This window comes from Oryza sativa, chromosome 2, assembly GCF_034140825.1.
Source record: "Oryza sativa Japonica Group chromosome 2, ASM3414082v1".
Classification (NCBI taxonomy): Eukaryota; Viridiplantae; Streptophyta; class Magnoliopsida; order Poales; family Poaceae; genus Oryza; species Oryza sativa.
In genome coordinates this window covers 24,141,775-24,165,818 of record NC_089036.1, presented here as the reverse complement: position 1 = coordinate 24,165,818, position 24,044 = coordinate 24,141,775, and the positions used below count along the sequence as shown (strand labels likewise).

The 24,044-nt window shown below is 42.4% G+C and overlaps 3 protein-coding genes across 3 annotated transcripts; 1 reads left to right on the top strand and 2 right to left on the bottom strand.

Moving 5' to 3' along the window:
• Nucleotides 1-603: 603 nt before the first annotated feature.
• LOC4329914 (CMP-sialic acid transporter 5-like) lies at nucleotides 604-5,922 on the bottom strand. Its single transcript, NM_001416703.1, has 15 exons — nucleotides 5,243-5,922; nucleotides 4,936-5,052; nucleotides 4,314-4,370; nucleotides 4,046-4,123; nucleotides 3,896-3,940; nucleotides 3,745-3,804; nucleotides 3,016-3,138; nucleotides 2,813-2,890; nucleotides 2,545-2,614; nucleotides 2,238-2,345; nucleotides 1,986-2,119; nucleotides 1,830-1,906; nucleotides 1,587-1,635; nucleotides 1,438-1,502; nucleotides 604-973 (listed from the first exon to the last, which is right to left on the bottom strand). Exons 1-14 carry the CDS (start codon nucleotides 5,411-5,413, stop codon nucleotides 1,452-1,454), a joined length of 1,218 nt encoding a protein of 405 aa, NP_001403632.1. The 5' UTR covers nucleotides 5,414-5,922; the 3' UTR covers nucleotides 604-973; nucleotides 1,438-1,451.
• Nucleotides 5,923-16,159: 10,237 nt separating this feature from the next.
• LOC4329913 (uncharacterized) lies at nucleotides 16,160-18,524 on the bottom strand. The gene is made up of 4 exons (XM_015767919.3): nucleotides 18,282-18,524; nucleotides 18,070-18,142; nucleotides 16,547-16,636; nucleotides 16,160-16,424 (listed from the first exon to the last, which is right to left on the bottom strand). Exons 1-4 carry the CDS (start codon nucleotides 18,441-18,443, stop codon nucleotides 16,360-16,362), a joined length of 390 nt encoding a protein of 129 aa, XP_015623405.1. The 5' UTR covers nucleotides 18,444-18,524; the 3' UTR covers nucleotides 16,160-16,359.
• A 285-nt stretch (nucleotides 18,525-18,809) lies between these two features.
• LOC4329912 (GDSL esterase/lipase At5g03980) lies at nucleotides 18,810-21,001 on the top strand. The gene is made up of 5 exons (XM_026023091.2): nucleotides 18,810-19,104; nucleotides 19,233-19,390; nucleotides 19,564-19,612; nucleotides 19,819-20,015; nucleotides 20,129-21,001. The coding sequence occupies exons 1-5, from the start codon at nucleotides 18,810-18,812 to the stop codon at nucleotides 20,648-20,650; spliced, it is 1,221 nt and encodes a 406-aa protein (XP_025878876.1). The 3' UTR covers nucleotides 20,651-21,001.
• The last annotated feature ends 3,043 nt before the right edge of the window (nucleotides 21,002-24,044 follow it).

Here is a 24,044-nt window from a genome sequence, read left to right as displayed (position 1 = left end):
CCTGGTGGTGGCGGAGCAAGAAGCCAAGAACGTGTGGCGGGAATGCAGGATCGAGACAGGACAAAAGGGCGCGCGCGCCGATCGTTCCCGCCCTTTTATGGCCCGATGGCTGATACCGTCTCCGAGTAAGATTCGAATCGGACTCTCCCAAAAATCCGAGTAGGATTGGTTCGGATTCGGACTGGACACCAAGCCTCGCGCGCTTGCGTAGGATCACAAGCTAGATGGCAATGCGAGTTGGCGAGTTGAAGCAAATGGATAGAGTACAAAATGCAGAGGTTGCGTTAGGAGAAATATGCACCATCCGCTCACAATCTTAGGCCTATGAACAATATCCACAGTATTGAGTGTGATCAGCGCCATGTGCCCGGGGGAATGGTCCGGGCAACCAAGGACGAGAAAATTTCAGATGTGACGACTGATGAATAGCAAGCACCACAGATAAGTTTATTGAGCATAAATTAGACGGAGAAGTCCTCGCTTCTATGCAAATGCTTGTTGGATCTCCATTATATGCAATCTTTATCCAGCTCTCCAGGCAGAACAGGCACAAAAGACAGACCATGCAATGGTGAAGAGATGGCTCAAGGCCATTCATAGCTACCATGGTAAGTCTAGAACCGACTAGTTTCAATATGTAACACCAGTGTGATAGTACAAAAGTTCCATATAACAACAGTAACTCATTGATACATTTGAGTATACATATCCAGGGAAAAAATTGCTTTATACTAGTATCGTATCTGGGGATTCATGTGGAATTTGCCTATCCAAAAAATGTTGTGCCACACTCGTTAGGCCACAGCTGACAACCCTCCCTATCACAAAAGATAATAAAAATGACAAAGGGGAAAAATACATCGATGTTTCTTTCTTTGCCTTTACAGTGTACAATAGTTTATTTCACTCGCCACGCTATATAAACTCTGCTGCCTCCAAGTTGGATGGCAAAAAGAATTGTCCTCTACACTACCTGCAGAAACAAAAGAACATACATTTTCAGAAACTTAGTTCTGGACAGATGAATTAGATAAAGTATCACACCCACAAGGTATCTGACTATTTCATGATTTCCTTCCATTTTAGGAACAAAAAGCTAATTCTGGAACCCATATCAGACTAACTTACAGGTAAAATTTATCAGGTCACTTTGGTCTTAAAACTTATGACCCAATACCCAAACAATGGGAGCTTCGGTTTTATATCAGATATTCAGGTCACACATTTGATGCCGCTATTAATCTATGCGGAGAGTCTGTCTCTGCCTAATTCCCGCAAATCAATCTAGTTATTCTATCCACCAGTTTGTGGGCACAAGCACGTCTCTGTTTACTTGTCCATAATTTCATATCTTAGCTTGTGCCATATTACTAGTCACTAAAGCAAACAAGCCACATCAAACAAACTAAAAGTTCTGGTTAAAGAAGCCATGCGTACCTCAAAAAAATACTTCATGTTGGCAATAGTGGTTGCCTCTCATCAGTTCCAATCCTATGGCTGGCCTGAAATGATAATGTGCAACTAATAATGTAATTGTTCTAACACAAATTAATCTTTTTTTCTTTAGAAATAAATGAGTCACATACATCTTCAGCAGCGCCAGCAGTCATATTTACAAAAGAAGATTCAGATGACCTGCAACATAATATGTATCTTATGAGGTAATGCAACAAGAAATATTTGGAAATTAGCACATATCTAGATGCACAGTACATATTAAAGTCACTATAACCTTGTTTGTCATTTGTTGATTAGAACGAAGGTGAAAACCAAAAAAATATGGCAACAAGTACCATGATCCAACCATTTAAAACAAGGTAGAAACGTACCGATGATTCTGTGTATCTTCCAACTCTAACAATTCAGCTGGTTTGTCATCTTTGGCTTTAGCGAGTGGAGAGAAGAACTGAGAACAGATAGCAGTTATGTATATGGAAGACAAAAAATGTCGTCTCAATGAAATTTAGTTAAGCAGGCAAACTCACCTGGTGCATTGAAATAAACACAACTGATATGCCCAGTAGAAAATTAATGGTCAGGGTATGCCCCAAGAAGGCAGCAGAAGCTAGACCAGTAAAAATTGTTGCAACAGTTGACGAATACTTCTTCAAAATTGTGTCTGCAAATTGATTATAACATTAACAATTTGAAGATATAAATTTATAGAATAATATAGGCGGAACAGCAAATGATAGTGTTTACACAGGAAACTAAAAAAAAGTACGCACGGAATTTACCTGCATACTTGAAGAAGAATGAAGAAAGAATGCCTTGCGCAGCATTATTACATATGAGAAACATCGTAGCCCTTGAATGTCCTCGAAGAATATTGAAACTCTCTGGCCCTGCAAATAGACAGGAGATGATTATGTCAAAGAAATGGTGCTTTGATTGTCAAAACATTAGACAACATGGCGTTCACTAAAGATTATATGAATATGACCACATAAGACAGTTAATGGTTGTCTTATTGTAGAATCTGACGCTGATTACTGATAAAAATATTGATCATGCATGATAACACTCCAAAAAAAATAATTGTACCTTGGAATAAGGCAGTCCCAAGAATGCCAAGGAAGTTGAATATTGCACCATATCCATATAAAAACAAATTCTGCAAAGTATATAAAAAGAACAGTGAAGCAAACAAAAGACAAGAATAATGCGGATAAAAAAAAGAATCATCATATGCCTTATACTACAAAATACAATCTTGGACAACTAAACAAAATAGCTAATACGAAATAAGTAGATAGTTGGATAGAAGAATAAAGATCATTACTCAATAAATTTCCAATACTACGTAATTTACCTGAAGATATATACTAGTATCATATTGGCTTTTCAAGGCATATTCATTGTAGACAGAAGCCAATGATGGAACAGTTACCTACAATGCACAGTTGCAAGAGAATATAAATAATTTTAAAGCATATTGTCTGTTGAGAGAGCTGAGAAAATGAAGTGAAAGAAAATGGAAATCCTAAGAGGTCAAATGGTGTGGAAGCTACTTACAAAAATCAGTGTGTATATGTACGCAATAGCAGTGACAGGAAGGCCAAATGCAGTATTGCCCGCTGGTACAGTACGAAGTTGATTGATGCTGATTCCAATAAGAAGTAGAGCAAGAGCTTCCCACTGACAAAATTAAGGGGGGCAAGAGAGCAGGAGAAAATCAGCATGATTGATGATGCTAGAATGTTGCGTAAGAGCTATGCAAAAGGCACTTTGTCATGTAATATACCTCAGTAACATAGTGAGTTACAAGTAATCCAGATTGAAGATTATGGTCATCAACATTAAATGATAAAACATGGCAATTCTAGTAAAGTACAAGTTGAACCTAGCATTGTGATGCAGACTTATTTGAAACATACCATAAGACCAGTGGAAACTGACACAAAGACAATAGACAAACATTCACTATCACTGCTAGCTTTATTGAGACTCAGCTTTACTATGCAAAATCACTTACAAAATTCTCTCACACTTGATTTTATTTAAGAGTTTACTAATACTCCTAAAGCATCTCTATGTACAAAGTAGCCGAATACTGGCAATATGATTCTATAGAGGATATGTAACACAAAGCAGTGAACACATGACCCAGTAATCTTTAAATTGCACTATAGTGGTAGAAGACTAACAGATGGTATATAGCACAAAAATTTGGTTATATTTACCCCCAAAATGCAACCTATATATATAAAGTCAGAAATAACTGCAACACAACCTCAAGCTTACCTGAATTACGGAGAATCTCCTTTTCATTATAAATTTCAGAAGAACAGCAATGACCAGCACCTAGAGAAATTTGGATTACAAAAGGTATGATATATGCGTATACACACTAATAAGAAAAGCACAACACCTGAGTAGTGCATAAAATATGTACCTTTAGGTTGCTTAGCATTTTCACAGTTGACGGATTGAAGTACAGCTGCATAATCAGCTCAAAAATGTCAGACAACATAAAAATATATATTCATGGATGATGACAATAGAGGGGTATATAGAAGGGCGACAACTATGGCTTCAGATTCACCTGCATGATAAATTTTAGGTAATTGTTGATGGCATACAGAAGGGCCGGAACCGCTAGTAGTGCATTATTACGGGCTGCCTACATATGAAAATGATGGAGAGTCAGATGATCAGACAATGTCACAAAAAGACATGCAACAAGCAGTATTATGTTAGAACATAGGTAGCGGAAACAAATTATTGGTAAAGAAAAAAGGTATTTAAAAATGAGTATGTAAAAAAGTTCTACTGGTGGTTCATATAAGTCATGAAAGCAGAAAACAAATCACCTGGATGAAGGTTGAACGTGCCAGAAGTGGTTTTTCGCCAACCTTTTGCTTTCTAGACTGCCACACAGAAAGCAGCATCGAGAAGGTAAACAAGTAAGAGGTAGGATCATAATGGAAAGTATATAGAAGGCATAAAATGTACATCTGTTGCAGCATAGCAATTGCGAATCTGTAGGACTTCAAATTTTCAAGGAACAGTGAACATGCTGACAAGCTAAATTGCGCATAAAGATAATGAAGTGCAGGTAGCACATAGAATATCAACCGAAACTGCTTTCACATCTTGAAAGGCTGTTGTTGTGATCTTTAGTTCTGCATTAGTTGAGCTTATCAATTTGGAAGATTAGCACAAATTTGCTGCTCCTTCCATTTTTTTTAAATGTGCAATCACTTCTGATACACGAATGTACTATAAGAAATTGGACGCAGAAGAATTGTACCAGAAGAATTCAGTAGGCTGCTCATGTAAGAGTACAAGTGATCTAATGAACTAACAGAGTATTTTACCAATCCAAAGCCATCAAGACAAACTATAAGTGTACTCTACATATCATTTTATAGGGGTTAAATTACTCATCATCAGAATGCAAGCACACCAAGAAACATCAGCAAAAGTACACACCTGGATTATTAGCATCACGATAGCAAAGACAACTTTTGTAACCTCCGTCAAAAAGTTAACGCTGATGGGACTGAACTGAAACTTCCCATCAACCTTTGACATGAACACTAGGATGGGCTGCAGATACAAAGCAAATCATTAGTACAGCTCTCCAGGCTCAGGATGATTATTAAGCATAAACAGGAATTTTCGTCAGACCATTTCACCAAACTACCGAGTATTTGGGATTGGCTAAACATGTAACACAGACACCTAGCGGTTGGATACTTGAATGAAATATATAGCTACAAGGAGGGTGAAGCCACACCTGGAGGCCGACAAGGATGCAGTCCCCGACGACGAGCAGGACGTTGAGCGCGCGGAACTTGGACGATATCTTGCTGCGGTGCTTGTCGTACGCCCTGGACACGCTCCGCGGGCTCGGCACCACCAGCCGCGACCGGCACACGCTGCATTCCACCACCCCGTTCCGCTGCATCTTCCTTCCCCGACCACCTCTCCGCAGCACCTCACGCCGCCGCCGCCGACGACGAGGTTTGCCTCCCTCCCACTACCCGCGGGCCGCGGCGACCGAGTCCCGAGGATCACGGACTCACCTAAGCATACCTACGGCAGCAGCAGCAGCAACAACACCACCACCATTCCAGATCTGGGGGATCTGGCGTGACGCCTCGGGGAAGGCGAGGATGGGGGGCGTCGGTGCGGATCTCTCAGATCTGGCGCGGCGTCGGCGTCGGCGCCGTCCCCCCCACGTGCGCGCGGAGACCCGGGGGCTCGGCCTGGGCGGGGGCGGGGGACGGGTGCGCGGTTTAGCTCGGCGGCGACTCCGGCGAGCGCGCGGGGGCTGGATCCGGCGGCGGGGAAGGGAGGGGGACGCGTGCGAGACGCGGTCACCGGGATCTCGGATTCCGGTGTGTGTAGGTGAAGGCGAAAGGTGTGAGGGGGAAGGGGAGAAGGGGGGAAGGTGGGTGGGAGGAGGGAGTGCGCGCAAGGAAAGGAAAGGCGGGTGTTTCTGTCTATTTATATTTGCTCGAATCACGAATTATTTGCTCGGTTCGTTCAAAATAGAGCGAAATTTCGATAAACCCCACTCATTATGAATTATGATGCAAGTTGCATATAAAACCACAGGTATTATAACCAGCGGCACCTAACACTTTAAAGTTTTGAAAACCCCCCACCCTTATATATATATATATATACTCCATCCGTTCTTAAAGAAAAAAAAAGTAAACTCTAGCTGCTGTATCAGATAGTTAGAGTTTATCTCCTTTTTTTTCGGAGGGAGTTGTTGTCAAGTATTTACTAAAAATTTTAAACATAAAATATATAACGTGTATATGAAACATTTAGTTGTTGATTGCTTGATTGAGGTTGTCGGTTTAACTATTTACCATTTTAAAATATATTGTTTTAGATATATTGAATTCAACTGAAATTTAAATAAAGATGGTGTTTTATGAAACATTTAGACCATAAAATATATGGTTATGAGACACAAGACAAAATATCAGCGGTTTTGCACAAATTTGACAATAAATATGGGGTTTTATGAAATCTTTAAAAAATAATAAAATCTTTCGCATGCATAGTATATGGCTCGCAAGGGGAACGTCTATGCCGCTTTTGTGGTTTCCTTCCTGAACTGCATGAGAAAAATGATGATTTGTCATTTTTAGATTCTCATTTATCATGAATTCATAGTGATATGTGAGATTCTTCTCTGAATTCGTAATGTATGGGTTAGGATGACATATTCTCCATTTAGAAGTGCTAAATCATCAACTAGCATCATGGAGAAAATGGTCGATTTTAAGTATTTTAGGTGGGCTGGCATGATGCTCAGGTATTCAATGATTTATCCGTCTTTAGATTGAGCATATGTCATATAAACGGCAAAGTATGGACTGCTGACTTCAAGCATTTTGGGTGGGTGAGATTGGACCTCGATCCCGACACTTCCGAACGAGAAAATGTGCATTGTTTATTGTTGAGGACAGAAATAATGTAGCACTATGTCAAGTGACCGTAACTAGTACTGCAAATGTGTGCGTGTATAGTGATGAAAATAAGGTGTGATTCACCATAAGAAAAACATCCATCCTTGACCCTCAGCCTACCATGACCCCTTCTTTCCCAGCAATAGCTATATGTCATAGTTGTTTCTTGCATGGACAAGCTCATCATCAATGTGTTCCTCTTCCTTCTCAAGCTCTATCATGGTCCTCCACTTCCTCCATAAGTTCTGGCGAGGTCCTTCGCTTCCTGTCAATGTGTTCCTTTTCCTCATCACGACACCATCAAGCTCTATCATAGTCCTCTTCCTCCATGGTCTACCCTCGATAGGTGAGCCCACGACTGCTCGACTATTATGCTTGGTCCCCTATTGAATGGGTTGTCCACGCCGCCACGCAAGCCTATTCCGACGAGCGTCATTATGCTGAGAGCCAGCCCATTATGCTGAGAGTGTCACTCTCACCTCCTCACCTCGGTGTGACTCAGAGACCAGCCCATTCTGTTGTGCCTACGTGCAGGTGGATGGGAAGCTCTTCATCATCGACGAAGGCATCTTCGAGATGCTTCGTGAGCCACCACCACCGCGAGATAATGGACCTGCTGTAGGCGTCAAGGTCAAGTTCGACTGGTCATGGTGCACGCTTCCATCGCCACCATTCCACAATGTGATCTCTCATGGCGTGCACCCTGACCAACGGACCATGGTCTTCAGCATGACGAAGTATTCCATGAAGAAGCGCACCGGCCTTCTTGCCACCTTCTCCTTTGACTTGGAGAGCTCCCGGTGGACGCAGCATGGTGCATGGGCGTTGCCGTTCAAAGGTCGTGGCTACTATGACCATGACCTGGATGCTTAGGTTGGGTTGTCCTGTGATCCGGACACCCTTGGCCACATCTGTGCCTGTTATGTTTTATCAGCTGACAACGATGATGGGCAGCCCCCAGCTTGTAAGCTCAGTAAGGAGAGGCTGTTTTGCGTGGACACCGCGGAGAAACACATTGGCGCAACCCTTGTGCATATGGGTGGTGACAGGAGTATGGTCTGCCTCGTGCAGTATCTATCGATTGACAATCACCAAGGGGACATTTGGAAGGAGTTCCTGCCTCAACGCATTCGTTATCTGCTTCGGATAACTACTTTCTCTCCCAAGTATGACAAGCACGAAGATCTGCGAATTGCAAAATGCCACCACATTGGATCCTATCAACTGCCTGAAATTGCAACGGTTTACGATGATCATCTAAAGAGTCCTATGGCGTTTTGGATGTATGCCGTAATATAGCTACCACTTTATCATGTGGTTGCATGGGTGTGATCTTTCTAACTTGATATTACAAAATGAATTCTACAATTATCTTGCTCCTGTGTTGTCCGATTGACAGATTGTCACTAACCAACAAGTTCCATGAGCAGCTTAGGAAGCAAAAGGTAGCTAAATTGTAGGTGGAAGTCAATAAAAGGCTTCAATCTCAAAGGGAGCGTTCTCTGCCTGTGATCTCAAAGATAATATCTCCCTTCGTGCTTGGTATACATACTTGGTGTACATGCTCATTTATTTGATTTGATAGAGTAAGGGCATGTTTGGATTGCCACCTAAAGTTGGCACAACGGAACCTGAGGCCACCACAGTTATATTAGTAAGGGCCTGCCAAAGTTAGACAATTATGAGTAAAAGGGAGTTTTTTTTTTGTTAATTTACATGTGTAATTTTCTGCTAGACAACCTTTTGCACTGAATTATTAGTTCTACTTGTATGCTATCTTTCATGTACTTGAATCTTCTACTTCTTTTAGAACGTGTGATTGCAAAGGCTTTTTTCAGCCTTGTGGGATTGTGGATCTATCATTTTCACAATGGAATAATTCCAAATGATGTGGCATTTTGCTATTTCGGTCTATCCACTTTAGATACTTCATGCGTAGAATCTGGAATTAGTGCTAGGTTTTATCTAATTTTTTAGGGCTTTGGAATCTGAACATCAGTGAGCCACTCCATAAGAAAATCTAATGGAAAAAGATATATATTCTTTGTTAGCTTAGCAACACTATCTTTCAGTAAATCCCCCCTTGTAGGAAATGTAAAGTCGCTTGGATGTGCTATACATGTTACTACATCATTCTTAATCTAGCCTAAAACTTAGTGGCTCATGAGTACTGAATAATGTGGTGTCCTTTTTGTCTTGCTTAACACTATCAAGATTTTATTATGTCAACCATGTCCACTGCAACTGTTACTGAATTAGTGACTGGAGACCAATGAAATAGTTTCTGTTTGCATCGAAGGATGAATATAATGTAGTTATCCATTCAGTTTTCTTCAGCCATTGTTACAGCTGTTAGATCATGTTTGGGCATGCATCTAACTGTAACTTCCTGATGCAGGGGCACCAATTCCAATATCTGCAGATGATAAGGCTGAACAGATGACTGGTTATGTTAGTATTGGCCTGTTGAGTACCCATAATGTGGTCTGATGTCCTCAATCCTACTCGGCAGGCATCATGATGACGTAGTCATACTCAAGTCTATGAATCCAGACGGGTTTGATACACAGTTGATTAAAGAAGGTGCCAACATCCATTTGGAGGCCCTTCTTTTGATGCCCACATCTATCTTATTGTTAATTTCATCAAATCCTTGCCTTAATAGCATTACCTGATAACTGTGGCTGTAAGCAAGTTTGGAAAAATTGTAGCGATGAACAAACATGGTATATTTGAAATTTTGAACAGTGACTTCATGAAAGTATTTTCTGTGTCCATTGTTTTGAAACATTGTGCACTATTTGTTGCAATATAATGTAATAATCTGATTTTTTTTAACTGAAACCGGTGTAATTTGACTTTGAAACGGTATGCTTTGTAGAAAGATCTCATTTCCATCATATCACAGTTTCCCTGCCAAAATGCCTATGAGCAGTCACTATCTTAACAAATGCAGATTTTTGTGCTGATTCTATGGTGAAAACCGATCATAGCATGTTGACATGTGTCCGGCCTGTTAGGTTTGCATCTGATGCTCTGAAATCGAAACCGTGCATAACATGAAATATTCTATCATAGATTATTCTATTGTCTTTTCCTGATGTGTCCCATTGTTGCCGAGCTGGTGAGAAGCACGTAACTAGTACAAATGAGGATGAATGAAGAGCTGAGATGCACACAATGACACAACCCTATGAACGTGCACAGAATAAGTTATATCTTTAGTTGAGCTAACTGAATACATGCAGAATGTACAGGCACTCACAAATTTAGTTGTTGACTGAAAGCATGTACAGAGCTACATCAAAACAAAGCATTGGAAGAGAAGATAGAAGTAACCCAATTAATACGGGAATCCTTAAGCCAGAATAATCGAAAGAAATAATACAATTCCAATTAAGTGCAGGCCGGATCTGGTAACGTAAGGTCTCAGGACACATGATTCGCACTTTAATACAGCCATTCGCCACGATACCTAAAGTGGGCTTTGTTTGTATCAAATCAAGTACTCCTAGAAACTAGCAAACAATATCCACCATGCAGTAATATCACAACCTGTATAGCTGTTGATCATGAGAGCATATCACACCACCAATTGTAACTAGAACAGTATACTCAAAGATTAGTAGCCAAACTACAGGCTGCATAGTTTTGCAGATGTACAAAAACCAACAATAAGTACAAGGTAGTTCGCAAATACAGACCAGTAACAGAAGAAATAAATATCATAGTTAAAAGAGGCTGTATCAGGACAAGCAAACAAGTTTGCCATTAATCCTTTTTAATCCGAACCTTTAAGTAAAGAGGACCCTACTGCTAAGCAAAAAATGACTACCAAAATAATTAGCCTAGCGTCAAAGCAATTTTCTGTAACTGTATTTCTATGTACATATCACTGTAAACGAATGATGTTCTCTTTGAACCGTACAATCATTCTTAATTAGCCCAGTGTCAAAGCAATTTTCTGTAATTTCTATGTACATATCTATGTAAACAAATAATGTTATCTTTAAACCGTACAATCATTCTTTCTACAGAGTTAAGTTGACAAAAGGTAGTACGCAAAATCCGAGCGTGGTGGCAATTACTCAATTGAACCATTGTTTATCAGCTTCATTCCTTCATCAAAATATGCTACCCAGAACTGACTATTTGGGTAGCTCCATCATCAATTGAACTATGAGCCCCAAGAGAATTGTGCCCAACATGTGTTCCATCTGTTTGTGCACAAAAAAACACCACAGTTTTACCTCTTGGACATGCGTAGAGTGATCCTTTATCATATGGTGAAAGTAGTTTCTGTAAAGATATAAAACCCTTCAGCAGAATCTTCATAGTTGGTCATGCGGTTTTTGAAGGTGAAAACTGTTGGTATTTCTTAACGTTTCAAATAAAATTCGCAAGCGCATGGAAGATACCGATGTGGCACTTCACCCGGGAGTATTTTTAGTTATCGATTTCCACAAGGAATGTGTATTACTTTCTTATCATGTTCATCTAAGGACACAAAGCTAAAGTTAGCCAATAATAGAGACGATTTTCTAGTGAGAAACAGTGTCCAAGGAAAGCTTAATTTTAATCCTAGCGCAATACTTCAGGCACTGGCAACCCGTTGTTCCCAAATGTCGCTCTACTACGTACCCGAACAGGAAGGACTTAAGTGCTCTTGAGGGCTGTTACCACCTACGCATTGTGGGATACACAACAATTACTAGATATAAATTACCTAAACACCATATGTAAGCAATTAATATCTACTCTAGTGTTTATAACTCACTAAAGCAATTATTATAATTTAGTTGATTATAGTGAACAATAATCTCGTATGCTGATTAGGAACTAACCAATAGATAATTCTTGCAAGTAAATCTAAATTACTCAGGAAGATATTTCTATTGAAAATAGAGTAATTAACAGAATAAAAGAAATAGGAGAGGATTACCGAGAACTCCGGAATTCCTCCAAGTTCTTCTACTCTACTCTCTTTCTAATTCTAGTATACAAAGTAGTACAATAGAGCCTCTTATAATTCAGCTCAAGCTTGGAGTGTGTGTGAATGAGGGAGAGGAGAGGGATATTTATAGTGTGGAGGTGACTTGAGAGAGTGGAGATGCTAAGGAATATTCTCCATAGAATCCAAATAGCATATTCATCCTTCTCTTGCCAAGTGTCTCTTTTGATGACGGTTTCCACCGGTATTAACGGCCACAACCGTCATAGGATGAGAAGTACAACTATCATGCCGAAGTTGGGCTGGATTGGGCCAGCTGGGGGTTCGGTCCAACTGTGGCCGGCTCCCCTGGCCCATATCCTTCTTCAGAATGCTAACATGTGGGCCCCACTTTATGGTACACCATGTTTTGGCTCAAAATGATTGCACATTTTATATGCTGTAGCTCAAAACCTTGTGGGTCCATCAGCACAAAATATATTTGTATTCTTCATGCTCATTCTTTCCCATCTTTGGTAGTTGATTACCTGCATACGAATATACACCAACATTTGTGGAAATGGTTAGAAATAAATCCTATCACTATATTGGATGTTTTACTTTTATGGTTTTATGCAGGTATTGACGGCGAGAATTTTGTATTTAACAGCCGTCAACAAAAACTCCCTTGACATGCTTGTTGCAATAGGCGTAAGGTTTCCAGCAACCATTTCCATACAGCGAAGCCAAAGCAGAGATGATGCGCTGATACTTCACGGCATCTGTTACCATTAGAGCTTCAAGTTCAGTGAATATTATGTGGAATATAGTAGAAATCTTGTTATCTTCATTCATCAACCCCGGGTGATGAGCAATTAATACCTAGTCACTAGCATGATAGTCTTTAAGAAGGTCCAATAGCAATTTGACATCATTTGGGAGGTCAGCTTCACATTTGATTCCAAGGATGTCTTGCTTGATAATTAGCCTCAATCTTTTAAAATCCTTCCTTTTGTTCTTCATAGTTGCTTTCTTAAGCAGCACTCTTTGTGACTAAACACTTAATTCTGTTGATGGATCGACACAGAGATCAGAGGCCTGAAATTTTCCACTAAGAGAATAGCCAGCACTATGAAGCTGAAGTGCCCATTTTATTGTAGCATCTGACTTTATTCTTGATTCCTCAGGAAGAACTTTCTGGACCTTTGAAACAATCAGATTTTGTCCAGACACCCTTTTCTTCTGGGATAGATACCCTGGCACTTGGACATAGATAACTGTTGGTGTTGAAGTTGGGTGGATTGGGTTGCAATCATTAGCCTCTTCACCACAAGCGAATAAATGATGAAATTTCATTTTAAGACCAAGCTGAAATGATTGAAGCTTATCAGAGCAAATTCAAACAATGATTCAAGCTGAAAACATTTATAATTCTTGTGGATCCTTTTGTAACAACGAAAAAGCTCATGGCTATAAAAATGGAACTCGGATTCGGGATAAACCGAAACGTGGAATCTAAGAGAATGAATGAAACAGAGCTTCTGCATTTGTTTATTTTTTTTAAAAAAAAAAAGTGGAATCGTCCGAGTGATCTCACAAGCTCAGTATCGAGGTTACTTAATCAGAGAAAGATAGTTGGGGAAGATCTATGCACAATCACAAAAACATCGATTAATAAGATACACATATTCTCCAAATCTATTAAATGGTTACTAGAGGAAACAAAATAGTTCGATCGATAGTAGGAAATGAAAATGTGATCAAATAATAAGATAAAGGCAATTTGGAATATGAAACAGCTAACAAACTCAGCAGGGAAAGCAAGAGACAGACAGGAGAATGAGCGACATCCATATCAGCATAGCAAGACCGACTAATTAATTGCAGACGCACGGAGATAGTATGAAACTCGTACGGATGAACACAACACGAAGCGGTGAATAATCCAGAAACCAAACTCCCCCCTATTCCTCTTATGTACAAATGCAAATTTATCCACCTATAGCTTGGGAGAGGTATAATTCACCACCTAAGTTGCAACAATCATTTGTGCATGGATCAACATTTCTAAATCGCATAATCGCTTCATGTTTCCAGACCCGATCAAATCGAAAAAGCCTCAAGCGGATTCGGTAATTAGAATTCAGAAGAGAGATACCGGCCAAATACCTTGCACATCGGGGATGGCCTTGAACATGAGGAAGCGGCGGAGAGGACTTGTGAGTTGCTGGCGAGGCTGGTGGCCGATCCTTCGATCCTTTCGTAGTTGACTGGTAGACCGCGCTAGCTAGGGTTAGGTTTTTGCAACGAGGTGAAGTACGGTAGAGGCATAGGCGCGCGGGACAGCCCATATCTAGGCGGCCCAGGCAGCGGCGGGCGGCGGCGATGGCAAGGAAGCGGGGAGGGATCGCGAGTTGCTGGCGCGTGGGTCGGCCAGCGTGTCCGGTTGATCGGCTTCCGGATTCACCGTGGCACGAGGGGGGACTGCCCGCTGCCTTGCGAGGAGTGGGGGTGAAACCCGAGGTGTGGTGTGATTAGTTAGAGGGGGTTATGCGAAGGGTCCTGTCACGGCCTCTTTCCAGTATGTCGTGGTGGCATGTCGGCGCACGGAAATGTGTTGTGGGGCTGTGTCTTGTGGGTACAGTTGTACACCTCTGATCTGAGTAAAACTATTCGAATAGCCGTGCCCACGGTTATGGGCGGTCGACCAGATTCACCGTGATTAGTCTCACCCCTAGTTAGCTAATGAACTGGTGTAGTTCAAGTGGTTGGTTGGGCCTGTTGCAACGTAGTGTAGCGTTTGACAGTGATTGGTTAATATTGATTAATTACTACAACTGTTTTACTGCTTTCAACTACTGCTTTTAAATGCTAGCTTTATGCAAAAGAACCTTTAGCCTCCCTTGGATATATCCTGCATCATAACTTCTCTTCCAGTATGACTTGCTGAGTACACTGGGTAGTACTCAGTCTTGCTCTCTTTTCCCCCACACTAGAGTTGAAGTTTTTCTCAGTTGGAGATGTTTCGAAGAAGTTGGTTTCGCCGCTGCCGTCAAGGATGCCTGTGGAATGGAATCGCCCGCTGCAGGAGTCAAGTCTTCAGGCTTAGCTCGCTTTTATCTTTTCCGCTGCATTTGTAATCTTTTATACTTTTGTAAGACGTGGATCTGTATGTCAACAATTGTCGTTTGTGTACCCTGGCTGGTTCTGGACAGGGGTTTAATGCACATTCAGCTTAGAAATTCTGGTTCGTGAATTTCTGGGCGTGACACGCGTGCGGCTGGTCGCCGATCCATACGCAACTGGTCGGCGGCACTAGGGTTAGGGTTTTCTGGCAGGATGAAGTGCGGTAGAGGCATAGGCGCGAGACGGCCCATACCTGCGGCGCGATGGCGATGGCGGGGAACGGGACGACGACGGCGGCAGGAGGCGCAGGCGCCGCTACACGCGTTGCCGCAATTTCCTCGCCGCGGTGGTGGCGCCTCCGGTGGGGGAGGGGGAGAGGACGCGGATTGGTGGTGATTAATTTGGGGAAGGCGGCGACCAATGTGCTCGGAAAAAATGAGGGCGAGGAGCAGCAGCGGGGAGGGGAAAAGAGGAGAATTTTCGGTCGGCGTGGTTTTGAGTTGAGCGCGCCGAAGACGAGCGCGTTAGACCATTGGGAGGGCGGGAGCGCCTAGCTGTTTGCGGGCCCACAAGTCAGCCACACAAGCCTTGTGTTACTGGATCGTGGAAAGTTGTTAATGTGCTTCCTTTGAACCAGCCCACGTAGGCCCAAATAGAAACTTCCCTTATATAATTTGTTCCAACATTATTATATTGTCTATAATTACACTACTCCTGTTCTCCACAAAATATTGAAAGACTTCTGCGACTGCACAGGCAGGGAAAACGAGCTGAATTTTTCAGCTTCCAATCAGTATTGTAAGATTGTAGCAGTTCAGACTTCAGAGCATATACCGTGCCACCGAATTCTGCTTGACTCCAGCCACGGGATGGTACGTTCACTCCAATATGAATTGTGATAATAGCTTAACGTAAGAGTTTAGCATGGTCTCAAACACTCAATGCAGAGTGTTCCCTTTTTTAAATCCTGAGCTAGCCAAGACGAGCCTTTAGCAAATAGTAATTACTGGAGTCGAAAATGTAATAATTGGAATATGAGCTCGCCCCTGCTGCCTGCTGATGCGAGTCAGGTGATTTGCTTGATTGATCGATCAAAATTGTGTCCAACGTGAAAGGAAGTGCAGACAGGATGTCACGACTAAATACGCAGAAACCATGCAAATCAGGCTTTCATACAAATATTCCAAAAACCATGCATTTAACCTCTCAGGTCTTGATCATCGTATTTAGTAGGATACATTGATTAGAAAGCTAACTAGCTTGTACTAAACATTAAGACAGTAAAGATGCTTTGATAGCTCATGGTATTTTCAATCCTTGCGGATCCCTTCAACAATGTAGAAGCTGAGTGTTATCAACCACATCCAGTCACTCCACCATGGCGTCAACTTTGTCCTTTGTCGGCGGCTTTGCATTCTTGGCTTTCTTTCTGCCTGAAGAATGAAACAACAAAGCTTTAATGGATCTTCTAACAGGACAAAAGCTAAATATAAGTAAACAGAGTGATCAACTCCTATGAAGAAAATATCAGGTCAATCAAACACGAATAACTCACCTTTGCCTTTTAATCTTTTGATCTGTACTCTTGAGTTCTTTTTCACATTAAACTTCAGTTGTGACTTGTCCTTTGCAGCTTCTGAAGAGCCTGTTCAAAAAACACAAAATCAGGTGTCACATTTAGCACCAGATACTTATAAAAATAAACATGTGGTTGCCTAAACAGAGGACAAGGCAACGAAATCATTATGTAAACAGCACATCCAGATAACATGGCAGTAGTAGTGAAGAAACACATGGTAACAGAATACCCTGCATAACATGGTCAACTTAGGACTAATAACTCTAGTCATGCTGACTCACACTTGCTTCCTAGTATGGAACAACCTGAGAACCCTATCATAACTTTGCCTTGTGTCAATGCAAAACAATGGATACGCATGTAGCAGTAGCAGACAGCTAGCTAGACTAAGTTGTTAAGTGTGAGTGTACGATTGTATGGCCGTCCTAGAATAAAACGTACTAACACCAAGAGCAACATATGCTAGAATCTCATCTCAAATCACCAGTTCAATATAATCCAGAGGAAATAAACTTCGGAACCCACACACATAAAGAAGGTCCAACAAATCTCAAGAAAAGGGGCAAATCAAACTAAATATAAAACGGTGATTTGAAATTTATTCCAGACATCTGCCTTTAGGATTAACTATCAAGAATCCTTGATGGTTGGCTTACCATCACTAAGTCATTCTCAAACATAATATTTCATATATTTTTTCTTATAGCTCACCAAAAATAAACAAGAGGAGTATAACAATTGACCAAAATTCATGCAAACAAGAAAATGTTAATGCATATTTCCTTATTTATTCAAACACTAGTTTAACCACGTGAGGTACAATGATAAGTTCCTTGTGTTAACAGCAGACGTTCAACCAAATAGCAGTCAGTAAATATACAGCCAAATAAAAATTATTACTACTACACAGCTAGGATAGCCTGGTAAGTTTCACAACATTACAACTTAGAGCACCTAGACAACAGTAAAATTCATTCATCGTAACAGAACAGAATGGTGTTGCTTGATACACTGAATCAACACATACAAAAACAACCATCCATCATCATGAAAATCTAGTGAATAAACCATATTCACTCACACTGTCACGCAACAACCTGACTTTCCTTATCTTCATCGTCTGCAATACTATATTTAAGTGAAAAACAGCTGTTCCAACCTCTGTAACTACAAGCATAAAGTTTTTTTTGCCTACATTAGTTGTCAGTCTTCCACCAACAAGAGGTGGAAATTATGACTACAAATGGTGCCATATTGCAACTGGGCCCAAAATAATCAAAATGAGCATAAAAGAAGACATCACTGCAAGTCGCAACCATGACCAACATAACCAATATTACTGTAAAATTGCATGGAATCACTGCACAACAATAGAGCTAATTCCCAATTGTACAACAAGCATCACTATTCAGTGTAATAGAAGTACAGAACGTGGAGCAATTCACAATCACTTGCAAGTTTCAAACGAATTAAATCAGCAATGACCATCGCAAACGCACCTTCCGCAGATACCATCTCGACGTCGCCCATGTTGTTCTCCAGCGCCTTGGCCATCACAGCCTCCTTCTGCTCCTGCAACACCAGATCCCACCAAATAAGAACAAAGAAAATAAGAAATCCCCACGACTACCACAAAGCATGCCGCTGCGCCGCGAGAAGGACACGAGTAGGGGGAAAGATGTCGGGGGGGGGGGGGGGTAACCAAGCGTACCCGGCTGAGGCGGCGCAGGAGCTTGCGCTGGCGCTTGCCGGAGACGGAGACGGGCGCCGTGCGCTGCTTGAGCTTGCCGGTCTTGGGGTCGCCATGGGCCTGGCGCTTGCGGTCCTGCTTCCACTCGCGCCTGTTCTTCTGCACCACGTTGAACTTGGCCATGAATCGGCGACGGCGGCGGCGGCGGGTGGGTGCTCGGCTGCTTCGCTCGGGGGCGCCGCCGCAAAAACGAGAGAGGGAGACGAGCGAACCCTTCCGCCCCCAACCCTTAACCCTCGCCGACTGCCTGGAGATTCGTGCCGATCGATACACGTGGCAGCGCCTAACGCGTAACCCCTCCCTCACTTGGAGATTCGTGCAAGCAACTCGATTAATGCATTAATGCTGTCGCGTAGGTTTCCCTACGGAAGAGCTGAGTTTCGTAACGAAAAAAACCGGCCACGTTTCGCATCGAGCCTACTTTAATTAGCGTGGGAAAATAATTCAAAGTAGCGACCTGTACCCTGTGGCAACCTAGCGCGCGCGGCCATGGCTCTTGTTCCGCTCGTGACAGTGCTCCTGTTCGCCGGCTCATGCCTCGGATCAGCGCCGCCGACGACATCGCCGGCGGCGTCGGCGGCGTCCACGGCGACACGTACGGTAGTAGTCGACGGCATTACGGCCATCTACAAACCTCGGCGACTCGCTGTCGGACACCGCAACCTCGCCAGGCAAGGCGCCACCGGCGGGCTGCTCCGGTACACCACGAGGCTTCCCTACGGCGTCACCGTCGGCCGCGCCACCGGCCGGTGCTCCGACGGCTACCTCATCATCGACTTCCTCGGTGACGTCATCAGTTTAATTTCTCTCTCTCTTCCGTCTGAAAAATGGAAGAAACAATATTATATTACGTTATATATATATGCGTTTTTGTTTCGGATTAAATTGTGGATATGATCGATCGATGTGCAGCTAGAGATCTTGGCCTCCCTCTGCTCAACCCGTACCTCGACGAGGGCGCGGACTTCGCCCACGGCGTCAACTTCGCCGTCGCCGGCGCCACCGCGCTCAACACGACGGCGCTCGCCGCCAGGCGGATCACCGTCCCCCACACCAACAGCCCCCTCGACGTGCAGCTCAGATTTTTTTTGTTTTAGAGAAGGGTATTTTTTACCCGGCCTCTACATCCAACCGGATATATACGGCTATTGAAGTAGGGAACTTAACCCTGTAAACAATCCATCCATAGAGGATATGAACCTAAGACCTTGAGGTACTACTTCAACCGGATATATACGTGCAGCTCAGATGGTTCAAGGAATTCATGAACTCCACAACTAGTTCTCCTCAAGGTGAACGAACAAACTGAAACGCATTTCAGCTTAATTTCGACCGGTGCCTGATCAGTGCCAGTCAGCAATGCTGTATCTCACAAATAATTAAGCTAATGTACAGCTTTTCAGTGCTAGAATGACTTTCATATAGAGAAATCTTGTGTTATATATATATACTTTTTTCTGAAAGAAAAAAGTTCTTTTGTGTGAGCATTGCATTGCAGAGATCCGTGAAAAGCTGTCGAAGTCACTGGTTATGCTGGGAGAGATCGGAGGAAACGACTACAACTACGCCTTCCTCCAGACCTGGCCGATGGACGGTGGATACAGCCTCGGCAACGTCACACGCATGATCGAAAGCGTTGCCACGGCCGTCGATCTTGTACCGGAAGTCGTGCAGTCCATAGCCAGCGCAGCCAAGGTACACACCATTCTTTTCCATTAATTTTTGGGACCTTATTTTTAAAATAATAATCCTGGCTACAAAGTAATTAATTAAGAACTAAATTAATTTTTGTGGGTTTTGTGACACAGGAGGTGCTCGACATGGGCGCGACGCGGGTGGTGATCCCGGGCAACCTCCCGCTGGGTTGCGTGCCGAGCTACATGAGCGCGGTGAACGCGACGGACCGGGCGGCGTACGACGCCCGCGGATGCCTCGTCGCGCTCAACCTCTTCGCGGCGCTGCACAACGCGTGGCTGCGCCGCGCCGTCGGGGAGCTGCGGCGCGCGTACCGGGGCGCCGCGGTGGTCGCGTACGCGGACTACTCCGCCGCGTACGCCGCGACGCTGGACGGGGCAGCGGCGCTCGGCTTCGACGAGCGGCGCGTGTTCAGGGCGTGCTGCGGCAAGGGCGGCGGGGGCGCGTACGGGTTCGACGTGCGCGCGATGTGCGGCGCGCCGGGGACGGCGGCGTGCGCGGACCCGGGGAGGTACGTGAGCTGGGACGGCGTCCACCTGACGCAGCGCGCGTACGGCGTCATGGCCGAGCTGCTGTTCCGCCGTGGCCTCGTGCACCCGCCTCCGATAAATTTCACGAACAGCGCGCGCGCGTGAGGCGGTGTTGCATGGCTTGCGCGTTTTTTCTGATCAAAACTACTCAAGTTTGAGCCGTTTTGATTTATAAATAAAACCATATGCGATTTTGCTAAACGTTTGTCGCGTGATTTCTCTTCGGAAGAAAAAATCTCACCCGAGTGATGCATAGGCGGTCCCAACCATATGTGCCCTGACCTTTCTCTGCTTCCTTCGCGTCGTGCACTGACAACCTCACAGTATGGTTTTGGTTTGCGGGCTTGCGGCCCAACTCAATCTGTAATACATTGGGCTGTCGTATTGGGTTTGTTGGACTTCATAGACTGGATCGGAGAAAGTTGGGTAATTGACTTTTTCATTTTTGCTATAAAATGATTAATTAAACAGTCTAGGATAATTACTGTAGACTCTAATAATATTGTTTGGTTAAGTATTATTATACATTCCTGTATTTGACACTCTAAGAGCATGGCCAAGAGTTGCCTGAAAGTCTCTTCCTAAATCTGCCTTTCATTCTCTAATGAGAATTTAAGGATTAAAAATATACTTATTTTCAATAGACAGCATAAATTTAATTCCCTAGAATAAAAAAATGCCCCCCTAACAACAGAAATTAGATTCCTCTACCCGCACCTCATCAGATCGCTCGATTTAAGATCACGCCATCTGACACCGCCCTCCCGCTCGCTCTTCTCTAGTGTGGGAGTCTCGCGCTCAAGAGACGGAAATCGGGAACAAGAATGATTCCTAGCTTAGCGAGAATGAAGGGGAAGACATATGTCATACCTACACCCACATAAGTATGCCCTAGCACAAGGGATGAAAACGGATCGAAAACGGATGGAAACTAGCTTTATCATATTCGTTTTCATTTTTTTTTCGGAATCGGATTCGAAATCGAAAACTCGGATACGGAAATAAAATTGAATATTATCGAATACAGATACGGAGCGAATATAAGATGGAACGAATACAGTAGCGAATATTTACCGGTATATAAAAAACCCCTCAAATTGAGTTTCTTGATTAAGAAAGAGATATCGCTTATTATTTTAGTTAAATATCTCCAACATTTATATCGTCAATTTTATAGACGGTTCCACAATCGTATGTGAAAATCGATTTTCATGGTTGTTCCTCTAAGAGATCCATATGCAAATATGATTATCATTTTCTATTCCAAGACCTTTTACTAGATGTATAACTTATTTACCATTGCATAAATTGGAGATGTTATTTATTTTACTTCACATCTTCGAAACTTGTAATGTATGTATTATACTTTAAATGCTTTCAAGTACAAATGTTATAAACTACAAAGTGGTAGATCCCGTTGAGCTCTACAACTTTGATATGGAACACATCTCCATCAGATGTCGTTTGAATTGTAGATCTGAGATTTTGTAAAATTTAATATGGTATATTATAATGAATATTTAGACCCTTAAATGACCTTAAATAATAAAATAGTCAATAATAAAGTTGTAGATCTCATCGAGCTCTATAATGTTGATATGAAGTTTGTCTTCATCTGATTCCGTATGAAAAAGTTATGTATATATACATGTTTTTTTATAAAATTTGCTCAATATCTGCGGATATCCGAAAAAAATTTCGGATAGTTTTTAACCGTTTTTCGATTCCGATGGATAGTATCCTTACTGTATTCGTTTTCGTTTCCGAGAAAAAATATCCAAATTCGTTTCCGAATCCGAGAATTTTTGGATAATTCCGACAGAAACTATCCGAATCCGAAAAATGGTTCGGACGGACGGAAACTATCCAAACCAGTTTCATCCCGGCTAGCACGCATTTAAATTCACATGAGGTTGCACATTTATCTGAGGTAAAAAGATTGGAAACGGTTACTGGTTCGTCAAGAATTTTCCGTATTTATCAGTATAACTATTCAATGACGACATCAACATAACAGAAAATTAAAACAACATGAGTCGATTTTATATATAACTAGAAACGAAAACAGTATAACTGTTACGAAAACACTAGATTGATGGGTCGAAAATTTCCACCACGGTTTTTATGCCTACCTTTCAACGCTCCCAAAGTTCCCACGACCCAAAACATGTGTGGGAGAACTTCCGCCCACATGGAGACGGTTGTCTCAGGGAAACGTGCCATCTGCTTTGCTCCAGGTCAACACATGTGGTGTGACTGAACTGGCCATCGTCTCAATATTGTCATCTACCCGTCATACCATGCCACCGGACCAGAAGGTGATTATGGTCTTCGGCGGCCGTCGCGCGCGGATGCCTTGCTCCACAACAAGTCAGCCGCTCAAACCACACTCCCCTTTGGCATTGAACATGAGGTTTGACGACGATGTGTGTGTATGTTTGGGCAGGTAGCTTTGTTTCAAGCTGCACTAGCTAATTAAGATCGATCTCCTTGTCAAAGTCACGATCAAACATCGAAAGTACATGCATGGAAGAAATGTTGAAATGTAATGAACTAAATGATGTCCTTTTCTCCCCTTATTAAACAACATCAAGTTTCTTTTATTTCTAAAGAATGTTAATATCCTTTTTATTTCTTCAATAAATAGTACTGCACTCCCTATGGTTTTTGTTGTTTAGCATCTTGACTTTCGGGCATACGTTTTATGATTTATCTTATTACAAAATATAATTATCATTTATTTTATCATTACAAATACTTTAAAAATAACATTATCAGCTGATTTTGAATTAAAACTAAAATTACACCTTAATTACAATATACTTCACATAGCAATTATAATATAACTATATACAACTTACACTATAAGTTATGTTCAAAATATTTTTCCTACAAAAACTATCACCAGATTCTTAGACAGTCCCATTCCACCACCTCAGCTGCCGTGAAAGAACTTTGGGTCTTAAATAAGTCCAAATTTATCTTTTTGTTTTCTCAATAAAATATTCGAATTATCCAACAAATCAAGGAAAAAACATCCTTCGATGACCCATGAATATTCGTGAAGTTTCTCCTCTAGCCAGTAACAATACGGAACAATCAGACAATTTTATCTGGCTCAAGCACCATCTCTCGCACCAGATTAAACTATTTTTTTTTCATGGTACAATACAATCCCATGCCGGCCACGAAAAACAAATGGCAGAAATAATAAACGAACAAAACAGCCTCTCTCCATCGTGAACTAATAAAAAATAAAATAAAAACAAAACAAAATGATAATGGAATTACGAAGCGCATGGGAAAACGACGGGCACGATTAAATCATGGCGGGGAGAGCCCGGAACCCCACTTCCACACCTCCAACCCCACGCCGTCAGCCTTCCCCTCCCATGCACCCGGTCCACCAACACCTCATCTCTTGGACCCCACACGCAGCCACTGCCCACGGCAACGCGGTGCTCGTGCACCGAGTCCACACGACGCGCCGCGCGGTGCG